This window comes from Colletes latitarsis, chromosome 11 (assembly GCF_051014445.1).
Source record: "Colletes latitarsis isolate SP2378_abdomen chromosome 11, iyColLati1, whole genome shotgun sequence".
NCBI lineage: Eukaryota > Metazoa > Arthropoda > Insecta > Hymenoptera > Colletidae > Colletes > Colletes latitarsis.
In genome coordinates, this window is record NC_135144.1 from 5,950,706 (window position 1) to 5,963,141 (window position 12,436).

The 12,436-nt window shown below is 34.1% G+C and overlaps 1 protein-coding gene across 10 annotated transcripts in view; it reads left to right on the forward strand.

Moving 5' to 3' along the window:
- Positions 1-12,436, forward strand: part of Cyc (basic helix-loop-helix ARNT-like protein cyc) — a 129,980-nt gene that overhangs the window by 93,609 nt on the left and 23,935 nt on the right. For all 10 annotated transcript variants that reach the window (XR_013080682.1, XM_076777669.1, XM_076777668.1 and 7 more), the window contains one exon: positions 5,637-5,874. Coding sequence is in view for 9 of the 10 variants with exons in the window: in XM_076777669.1 (XP_076633784.1) it covers positions 5,637-5,874 (238 nt within the window). In the remaining variant the exon portion in view is untranslated. The remainder of the gene's footprint in view (positions 1-5,636; positions 5,875-12,436) is intronic.

The window sequence follows — 12,436 nt, forward strand, 5'->3', positions numbered from 1 at the left end:
TTCTGGCTTATTTTATTTCACAAAAATTTACTGTTCAAATAGTCAAAATTTAGGAGTTGTGTGGACTATTAATGAAACTGTGGCACTGCTTCGCTGCGGTGGGGTCTGTTTGTGAGAATAGTAGGAGGATAGAAAAGGAAAGGAAGGCCTGCTAGTAGACTTGTCAGTAAGGCTTTCTAGCAGGCCCTACCTTTTTTTTAACATTCGTTTATTAAAGCCTTATGAGATATATACAAACAGATACAACAATTTAACAACGAATCCTTAAACGTATAGAAATAGGAAAAACATGGCTTAAAGAACATAAATTCTTACAGACTAAAGACTCTATTTGAGTACGCGTTATCTTCGGTGTGGATTACATGTATTGCACTTAATGCCGTTTAATAAACTTAACTAATGTGAGTAGAGGGACTTAATCTATTATGCCTAAGTTTAGTATAGAAAAGGCACAATAAAAACTATACTAGAGTGGCAAGAAGAGGGGAAATAAGGGGATAGAGGACTATAGGAGGATAACCTTGGGTTAATGGATAGAAGGTAAAGTAGGTGATAGATACTGGTTTAATTAGTTTAACCACCAGTATTTGCGTACATTTTTTCGATGCTTATCTTTTAAGTCTATGGATGAGAGTCTATAAATGAATTTGAGATTTTCGTTTACATTGATGTTTTTATCATATAGCAGTTTCTTATTAGACGTTTTTCTATTAATGTGGTAGATTAGAGGGACGTTATTTTCATTTTGGATAAGGCCCTTTTCGTCCATGTAAATAAACGATTCTGGTGGGGTGTAGCCTGTATGTCTGGTTTTTGTGAAATATTGTGGGTTGGGATAGAATGTATATGTTATTAGTGAGTTGGATGTGATTCTGTTTATTTTTGACCAGTGGTCTCTAATTAGTTTTAAAATAAACAAATCTATTCGGACTATTTTTGCCTCCTCATAGAGTTTGTGGTTGCTGATGTATTTTGTGTAATTAGATTTGGCTGATCTGTGTTTCCCTATGCAGGCCCTTAAGCATTTTCTTTCGAATAGTCTAATTTTTTCCATGGTACTAGAGCTGATGTTATACCATATTTGACATCCATATGTTAAAATGGGTCTGACTAGCAGCTTGTAACAGAGGATTTTCACTTGTTCGTTTAGGTCTTTAGAGTAAAATAATCTTTTATGGATAATGAAGGCTTTCTGTGCTTTTTGTAACTATATGTTTATGTGTTGTATATAGTTTAATTTGAAGTCTATGTTAACACCAAGATAGCGAACTATCTTTTTGTGGGGTACTTTAATATTTGGGTTGTTTGTTACGTGTAAGGAAAAGTATTTTGAGTGTACTTTTACATCTGAGTTTGCATCTGAGATTCTTGATATGTATGGTCTGAACAAGATTGTTTCGCATTTCAGTTCATTAATTTTTAGTTTCCATGTTTGGAAATAGTCCTGGATTTTATTAAAAAGTTGTTGTAGGTCTGGTTTTACTATCTTGTGTAAATTAATAGGTCGTCAGCGAAAGCTATTGCACATTTATTGCTATTATCGTTAAGTCCATCCATATGTAAAAGGTCACTGGTGAAAATGTTGAATAGTTTAGGGGAGTTGACCGTTCCTTGTTGAAAACCGTTTTTTATTGGGAAGGATTTTGAGGATTTGTTATCCGCTTCGGATACGACGAAGCGCTTGTCGTGAAGCATGTGCCAAATCATTTTTATTAGCTGCCTAGGGAATTGTTTTTTTATTAATGTATAAAATAATCCGTCTAGCCAGACCGTGTCGAAAGACTTTTCGAGATCTATAAAACAAGCGCCAATGCAGTCACCCGCATTTCTGGCCCAGCAAATGTCTGAAGTAAATTTGGTCAATGCGTAAACGGTGGTGTGTTTATAACGAAATCCGAATTGACATTCTGAAATTATTTTTTTCTCAAAACAGTGACTATTAATGACGTTGGAGATGATTGTCTCCAAGACTTTACTAATGTTTAGGAGCAGACTTATGGGTCTGTAGCTTGATGGATCACTTGGTCTTCTTTGCCTTTTTTTTTTATTGTTATTAGTTTAGCTGTCTTCCAGATTTGAGGGAAGTAGAGTGAATTAAGGCAGTTGTCAAATATTATTGTGTAGTAGGTAATATATTGTTGTGGTAGTTGTTTTAGCGCTATATCTGGAACTTTGTCGAAACTAGAGGATTTTTTGTTATTTAATTTTCGGTAGGTAGTATTTAATTTATCAAAGGATGTGAAGTAATTGGGTAGCGTTATGAGTTCGTTTGAGTTGTCTGATGTATTTTCCTGTGAAAAGTTACAACAAATGGTGTTTTGTCATTTGATCTATCGGTTACTATTTTTGCTTTTAGTGTGTCTATTTTAAGTTTAATGATATTGAGAGTTGTTCTTTGCCCATGTTGTCATTTTGAGTGTGCACTGATTGGGAGTGAGCGCCTGGAATGTTTAATTTCTCTATTGGATTGAGCAGGCCCTGCTTTAGACGACTGGAATATTGGGAAGTCGTTCGAGGAATGTGTATACAGGGTGTTCGGCCACCCCTGGGAAAAATTTTAATGGGGGATTCTAGAGGCCCAAATAAGGCGAAAATCAAGAATACCAATTTGTTGATGGAGGCTTCGTTAAAAAGTTATTAACAATTAAATTCAAAACTTTCAAATCGTTCTGGAAAAATTATTTTCGGTTGTGGGGGTCAATTACAATTATTTTTGGTGAATACACATACCCCCGAAATCCTACTCACTTTCTAGAAAAAAATTCGAGAACGTGTGAAATTTTTCGATGGGAAAAAAAATTTCAAATCGGTTTGAAAAAATTATTTTCGGTTGCGGGGATCAATTACAATCATTTTTGGTGAATAGACATACCCCCGAAATTTTGCGCATTTTCGAAAAAAAAATTCGAGAAGTTTAAACGTTAATAACTTCTTAACGAAGCTTCCATCAAGAAATTGGTATTCTTGATTTTCATGTTATTTTGGCCTCTAGAATCCCTCATTAAAATTTTTCTCATGTGTGGCGCTTGTGAGAACGCGACCCCTCTGGTGACGAGCATGGGAGGCAAAGCCATAAAATACTACGTCTCTACAATAGTGTACATTAATTTTAAGTTGTTTACATTTTGATGATATCGAATCAAGAAATAAATGAAGAATTTTAGAAAAGCTGACCAGTGTTAGATTTTTGTAAAAATTGTTAAATATTGTCATTTTTTTTCATCTTCTGAACATCATACTATTGCCTCTTTTGAACAATAAATGCATAAGAATTTAACCATTTTTAAAAGAATATACAAATATTTTAGTTGGATTTATTATTCATTGCTTTTATATTGTGTGTTTCTATAAATCAAACCGTATTGTATACTATAAAACATATTAAAATTCGTTATCGTTTTATTAAAAACGAATAACAGAAAAATTAAATGCTGCCTTTTTTATCATATTAGTTGCATTTATAATTGTGTGTTAGAGTTTTTTTATGTAAAACTTTGTAAGATTTATTCGTTATTTTAAGTAAAACAGTTTACTGTAGTTTAGAATGATTACATTTTCTAAGAATGTACGTGTAAAGTGGACTACAATCATTAAGGAAGGTATTAAGTACCGATGAACATTATCTTATTAAGCAATTGCGTCGGAATCCTTGACATCGGTGAAAAAACGATCGATTTGGCGCGAAATGCTCTGACGGTAACGTATAAATTGACCTGCTTAGGTAACAGCATTGAGAATGTGTACAGGAAATAATTACGACATGGACACAACTTAATATGGATGTAAAATTATAATAATATGTGGACGTTGGCATGCGCTCGCATATTCGCAGGATACCAGGATAAGTGTGTATTTCTCAAATTAATAAGGTGACGTGCGACCTGTTTGTAAATCGAAACCAGTTTCGCGCGACAGCGACTTCCGTCGTCCAATATCGCCGCTGCGGACTATGAATGCGAATTCTTAGAAGGCAAATCAACGACGTTCCGCTCACAAAAGCGTCATTTATTAGCTGAATCGCCATTTATAATTGATTCACAACGACTCTGCTGCTGACTACGTCGCTGTAGAACTTGACAAAAGACGCAAAAGATAAAACAAGAGCCATAAACTTCGACGCGTCAACGACCCCTTCTGAAACATTTTCGTCATTATTCCTTTTGAAGCATCAACAAATCTCGTAGTATGTTTTGGAGTTCCCAGTTTCAACAATAATGAAGAAACTACACACTTGTCGAATTAAATACGTAAGGAGGAGTTGCCTTAAAAGGTTATATCAAGTCGAAGACGAAAAATAATCGCAATTTCTCAAAAATTTATTCAAGTCAAAGTAAGTTTCATTACTCGAGGTTAGGAGTTAGCGATAGTGTAGTATTAAATAATGACCAAATATTTAAAGAACGGCTCGAAAGGTCAACGGCCATTCTACTTGAAGGCAATAAATCATTATGTCTTCATAGAAAGTTTATTCGTCCAGTTGCAATAAGCTTCTATAAAACTTCTAATTTATAATTAAGGTTGGACCACACGTTTTCAATTATTTGATAGTCTTATGTATTATAAATCACAACCTGTAAATTTGAATCGATTCATTAACAGTTAACGATAACATAAATAAGAATAAAACTAAATCCTTGATGAATTTCATCTTCGAGTTTCGATAAATAAAAATCCTACCAGGGAATACAATAAATTTCAAGAAAAGCTTAATGTTGCGTTTAATGTTTGATTTATTTTATACTTACATACTTAAGGCATTATTCTTTTAAAAATCGGATTGTTTTTTAGATTTACTGAGTTGTTCAAGCTAGAATACCAGTAGTTCAATATAGAAAACTATTGCATATTTTCAATTTATACTATTTTTCAATACAATGTTTGAAAAATGATAAACGTAATGACCACTTTATTTTCCTTCCGACTATTTTCTACAAATATCTAGTTTTCTACATGAAGATATACGAAGCGTTCAAACTTTTTGTATGTTTGAAAAATTGAATTATATTGCTCGAAGTTTAACATAAAGATTAATTTATTTTCCTTCCGCCTGTTTTTTAAGAATATATAGTTTTCACATACAATTGAAAATATTTAGAGGAGTTGAAATTTGTTGAATATTTTTAAAACTGAATTATATTGCTCGAAGTTTTACATAATGACTAATTTATTTTCCTTCCGCCTGTTTTTTAAGAATATATAGTTTTCACATACAATTGAAAATATTTAGAGGAGTTGAAATTTGTTGAATATCTTTAAAACTGAATTATATTGCTCGAAGTTTTACATAATGACTAATTTATTTTTCTTCCGACTGTTTTTTAAGAATATATAGTTTTCACATAAAATTGAAAATATTTAGAGGGGTTGAAATTTGTTGAATATTTTTAAAACTGAATTATATTGCTCGAAGTTTTACATAATAACTAATTTATTTTTCTTCCGGCTATTTTTTAAGAATATATAGTTTTTCACATACAATTGAAAATATTTAGAGGGGTTGAAATTTGTTGAATATTTGTAAAATTGAATTATATTGCTGATTTATTTTTTTTTCTTACGTTCTTTTAAAAATATTCAGTTTTCCATTTAATGTGTTGGTGTTACATTAACGTTCCCTTTCACACGATGGTTTGCAGACAGAATCATAGCGAGATCGAGAAGAGAAGGAGGGACAAAATGAACACCTACATCACGGAGCTTTCAGCGATGATACCAATGTGCCATGCGATGTCACGCAAACTCGACAAGTTGACTGTATTGAGGATGGCAGTACAACATTTGAAGACCATCCTAGGTGCTGTTACCTCATATACAGAAGGTCACTATAAGCCAGCATTTCTCAGTGATCAGGAGGTCAAGACGCTCATACTTCAAGTGAGTACGATGAAAAACATTAATAATGTATCATGATAGCTTCCCTGTTGTATTCGAATAATAAAAGTGCCCTTTCGTCCAGATAATGCTGGCGAACTCATCGATAAGGCTGACCCAGGAAATCTAGATTTTAACCGACATTTTAGAATTATCGTCGAATGTTTGCTGCCCAGTAAATAGACACGAATCAGGAAGTATGTTTCGATTAAAAAAATGCTCAAACTTGTCGATGATCGATGTTGAAATGTCACCCGGGGGAATAGCAATGATGTAACATGCATAGAGTCGAGGTTGATAGTCTTATTATGACGTTCGATATAGGCAAATACGCGGGTATCGTTGAAAGTTTCAAAGCGACCGATTCCAACGATGAGATTATGCGTCATTACCGATTCCGTATTCGGAAAACCAGATAACAGATACGACCGTGCATACCATTCGGGTAAGACTTCCTGGTAATTCAGAATCACTTGCGTAATACGAGGCTCGAGTCGAGCACGGCGAACCAACGCGGGATCGAAACACTGGCGATTAAATTCAGGAATAAAAAGAAGTTTTCTTCTCGCTTCGTACGCTGAATATGAAGCGATCAATTTAGCTTGCAGTTAAATTTGGACTTCCTCCATGCGTCTAGTAAATCGCTCGTTCTGAACGTTTCCCCTTTCGGTTTTCTCCGAGTTCTCCCATGCATTTGTGCGCGCGATCGCATCGAACGCAGATCCATGAATTCGCTAATTGGGTGCAAAAGCGAGAGAAAAGTTTTTACCTCGCTTGTAAAAGGCCGTCCCGTGTCTTTTGCAATCCTTCCGCGCAGAGACTGACTCTGTCTAACAACCGTGGCTAACCTTTCTCCAGCGTGCTACACATTTTTCACAGAGATAGGTCTCGTGACGGGTGAAAGAGAAGGGTTCGAAGCATGTAGATCTGCAATTAGACGCCGGCGCGATGTTAATTATACGCCAATTCGTAGTACTTGACTCGCTTGCACCTACAATTATCGATTATAGAAAGTTTTATTGTCGTGAAGTAGTAATCGTTTACGAACGATTCTCAACGAAAAAGATGATCTACGGGGTGCTCAAGACGTAACGAGTAGAAAGCAGACAGGCGGTTATGTAGTCTGCAACGCAACAGTCTAACGGCGATATTTCCTATAGTTGATACCTGACGGAAGAGAGATTCTGACGCTACAAACATATACAGGATGAATCAGTAAAATTTATCATTTGAATTACTTGAAAACCTTTATATAAAAAAATCTTTTAAACTATTACACTTTGTTTCTTCCACGTTGCTTTCTTATCAAGGTACATCACGTTGAGTTTTTTGTACACCGTTTGACTTTGCCATTGGAAAGAATAAGAGACCCTTTGCGGTCGTACAGTAGTGTGCAACCGGGAACAATCAATTCACATAACCGGGCAGGTTCATATAATAAGAGTCCACCGATTATCCCTGCTATTTTTAACTTTCCGTTTGAATAATTGGAATTCTTGTTCAGATAAGTGGATTTAATCATACTTATAACTCATTCTTTCGACGATAGCAATATTTATGAACTTGGAAATTACTTCAAAAGACAAGTGCTATATACTTTAACCCCTTAACGCTCATATTTTTCCAAGAATGATCAGTTTTCTGTATTGGACTTGTTTCTAAGCTACATAAAAATGCGGTTTTTGTTAATTACAATGTTGTATCTAACATATAATTTGAAGAAAAACAAGTATTGTTATCCCTTAAATTGTTAAATTAAACAAATATCGTTTTTCAAAGCAGTCAGACTCGGGCAGGAGCGTTAAGGGGTTAAATCCTTCGAATATTCTAAATTATTATTGAGGCTGCGCTTAACTGTATTTAATAAATAGAGGAGGATACTTTGTTTTTATTACATGATAATAGTTTCATCATTTTAGTACGTTACTTATCAAGAATTGGATTAACCGAGTTTGCAATTAAATATTACCTGATTACAAAAAATGACTATAACATAGGACCCATGTTAAATAGTTAGAAGGCCTCATATTTATACAAACTGTTACCATTGCTGTTGTGCCTCTCGTCTATCACTGAAGCAAATACCATATGTTATGAAACACTTTGTGCATTGTCAGCATCCTGCAAACAAGGCCGCTATCGTCTTGGAACCTTGCAGTTTTTTAGAGATCGCTAGATTTGTTCCACCGTGCACACGTTGAATTATATCAGAGACTGTCATAGAATCGAGTCTATCTTGTGATAGAATCACAAGGGTTCTGTTGTCTCACCACAAGATCACTAAGGTTGCATTATTTTAGGTTGTGCACTGATACGTATACAATTATATCAGATTAACTCTTCGCTGCACAATGGTCTGAAAAGCGGCAATTTTTGTCGAAGAGCAAATTTTTCAACCTTCATACCATAAATCTTTCTCCCTGTCGAACGAGGACCATTCAAAATTTAATTAAATTTAATAAAACTTAATAAAATTTAAAACATTAGGTCTTTCAGACAACTCTATAATTACATATAATAGTTTAAAAACAAACTTATGAAATTAGAACTACAATGAAGTATTTGAATTATTCGTTAAGAATCCCAGAATCTAAAGTTCTATATTTTCATGCACGGGAGAACATATATTTAATTCTGGTATAAGAATGTTTAAATTAGTATACGGAGAATATAAAGTTAAAGAGTTTTGGAAACATATTTCAAAATGTCAGCATTTAAGGTCGAACTATTTAAGGTCCTCTTCTCATGGATGGCGGTCAGTTGAGAAACTATTTACTGAATTAGTATTTACGGACAGACAGCTGTAGTGTGTGCGTAAACACATGTCAGTTAACTATGGAACGAATTAAAAAACGCAATTTTCAAACGACCATAACACGTATAATAGTAAATATATTTCAATGAAACTTTTTCCTGAAGTAGAGCTTACGGGTACCTACAAAAAAGTATAAGACAACTTTTCTATACGGCGTCAGACAAAATTACTAAAAATGAAAAACGAATTTTTAAGGAAAATCAATAGGGGGTAGGTGCCTAAATTTCTCGGCGAGATTGAAAAGTTTCAAATCACTCTGGAAAAATTATTTTTAGTTGCAGAGGTCAATTACAATCATTTTTGGTCAATAGACATACCTACGAAATCCTAACCATTTTCGAGAAAAAAATTCCTTGCTGAAAATTTAATTTCAGTCCAGAAATGTCACTCGAAAATTTCTTGCGTATCTTTAAAACGTCATAACTTCTGAACGGATTGGAGAATTTTAATGTTTCATACAGCAAACAACGTATATTTTGGCGAAGAATATGTAAGAATTCTAACAATATTGAAAAAGTTGTTCCTTGCCACCGTGAAGTGAGAAAAACCCCATAAAATTGGTACAATTTTCAAACAGCCATAACTCCCACAATACTGAATATATTTCAATGAAACTTTTTTCTGAAGTAGAACTCATGGGTACCTACAAAAAAGTATTAGACAACTTTTCTGTAGGGCGTCAAATAAAATTATTAAAAATCAAAAACAAATTTTGAAGAAAAATCGACAGGGGGGTGGTGCCTAAATTTTTCGACAAAATTAAAAAATTTCAAATCATTCTGAAAAAATTATTTTTGGTTGCGGAGATCAATTATAATCATTTTTGGTGAATACACATATCTCCGGAATCATCCCCATTTTCGAGAAACTTTGGGTAGGTGCTGAAATTTTTCGGCGAATAAAAAATTTTTCAAATCGTTCTAAAAAAATTATTTTTGGTTGTAAGAGTCGATTACAATCATTTTTTATCATTACTCATACCCTCGAAATTCTACTCAGTTTTGAGAAAAAAATTCTTTACCGAAAATATAGTTTCTGGTCAGAAATGTTGCCCGAAACATGTAAATCTTTAAAACATCATAACTCCTGAACGAATTGGAGGATTTTAATATTTCAAAAGGCAAACAACACGTATTTTGGCGCAGAATATGTAGAAATGCCAAAAATATTAGAAAACTTGTTCCTTCACCCCATAAACTGAAAAAAACACTATAAAAATGGTCCAATTCTCAAATGACCATAACTCCTATAATAGTGAATGTATCTCATTGAAATTTAGTAGTGAAATAGAGCTCATGGGTAGCTACAAAAAAGTATTATACAACTTTTCCATAGAGCATTAAACATATTTATTAAAAATGAAAAACGAATTTGTAAAAAAAATCGACAAGGGGGGGCCTAAAAAAAAAGAAATTTCCAATAGTTCTAAAAAAATTATTTCTAGATTCTGGAATCAAATACAACCATTTTTGGTGAATACACATTCCTCCGAAATCCTACACACTTTCGAGAAAAAAATTCAGGAAGGTGGACAAATTTTTCGGCGAAAAAGAAAATTTAAAATCGTTTTAAAAAAAATATTTTCGATTGTGGGGGTCAATTACAATCATTTTTGGTGAATAGACATAACCCCGAAATTCTGCGCATTTTCGAGAAAAAAATTCGAGAAGTTTAAACGTTAATAACTTCTTAACGTAGCCTCCATCAACAAATTGGTATTCTTGATTTTCGTTTTATTTTGGCCTCTAGAATCTTCCATTAAAATTTTTCCCCAAAGGTGACCGAACACCCTGTATATAAAACATCATAATTCCTGAACGGATTGGAGGATTTTAATGTTTCAAGATGCAAATAACTCGTATTTTGACGATGAATATTTAGAAATTTTATGAATGTTGGAGAAATTGTTCGTTAACCCCATAAGGTGAGAAAAACTCCTTAAAAATGGTTCAATTTTCGAACTATTATAACTACTACAATAGTGAATGTATTTCCTTGGTCTTCACTGGAACCCTGACCTTGATGTTAACCTCATTGTTGACCACGTATAACCATTATCCGATTAGTGTTGACCACCGGATAATCACTGACCTATTAAAATCATCAAGCTGAAGATTAAAACCTTCTGACAAGGATCCTATAAGCTGAAGCTAAGAAGCTACTATAATTTTTACAATTATTTGAATTTCAAAACAATCGTACATCAGCCAATAAAGAATGCTTTTAGGAATATCTATAATAAATGTCATTATTAATAAACAGAAACATCATTATTAATAAAACATTATTATTTAACAAAAATTGTTTTCCAAAATTTAAAGAATGATTTATCCATGATAAACTGGTCATTTAGACTGAATGCACACTTTTCTGTAAAAAATTCATCAAAATACCACTCGTTTTAGACCTGCTAAGGTGATATAACCTCTCAAGTGGTAGAATTTCGTTGGCATGAAAAGTGTAGAAAGTGGAATACAAATTAGGAAAAACCAGGCAGTCGCAACATTGCCGGAGAAAACATTCCATATAGGAATTTTGAATCGAAACCTCAGAATGTTTACTTCGACAGTTCAAAGAAATTTTTAAAATGTCCGATCGACATGGACGACCAAGAATTCGTCGCCATATTTCGCCATTTTTTCTACGGTATGCATGGTACCGTAATATCGATAATTTCTTTTCGCTTTAGAAAAGAGTAGCAACATGCGTAGCAAAAGACGGGACATAGCACGAGTCGGTGCTCGAATAGGATTGGCTAAGAGGTAGCAGAAAAATCGACAACATCGACACTGAAATTGTCTACCTCTCAGGGCTCAACCTAAACTAATTCTAGGATAACAACTATACGTTTTGCAACGATTGTAACGGGATCGTTTAGAGGCGTGCGAGGTACAGATCGTGCAGAAACAAACGACGTGTCTAGAGCACGTTTCTTGCAGTTCGAAGGTTTAAGAATGAGTCTCGTGAAACGGAATGGCTAGAGTTCCTTTTCACTCTAGATTCCGTCACGCGACTGAGCACAGAGAGTTCGTGTCGGCGGCTGGCCGGCATTTTTCATTGTCGCGCGAGTACGTAGATACGTTTATCTTTTATCGGGACTTTCCTTTGCCTTTATCCCTCCCGCGAGCAAAATATTCGAGCGAGTGACCACACCCGGCATACCAGCTACAGATCGACACTGGCACAGGCTCCATTATTACCGCAGAAACTTTCATTGTGAATTGCTTCAAGTTTATTACTCCCGATATGCTGCCGGTATCCGGCTCGCGGATAAATTAACAATTCCATCGTACGACGGATAATAACTGTAAACTCTGAATCCTTGATGACAGTCTTCGATACAGCAGAAGCGGATACGTACAACTTTTATGCTCTGAAAGTGTTTTGTTTTATACGACTAGTCGTAAATCATACAATTATTGTTAAAAAAGTCGCTTTACGACGATGAATAATCGAGTTAAATTCTTCTATCATTAAATGCTAAACTCATCTGGCTCAGGCTCAACGTCCAATTTATGTTTCTATCCGTGTTATTATTCAATTGGAGATTGTTTATTATAATAATATACAGGGTGAGTCTCGTAACATGACGACTTCAAATAACTCGCTAATTATTTGTTGTACGAAAGAATGGTCATATAGTACTCTAATCAGTTTTAGGTTATTTTGCTTCTTTATCAAGATATGGAGGTTACTTTTACTTGTTTTAATGTAATGGTTAATATTTCTTATAATCTTATTTACATTTTT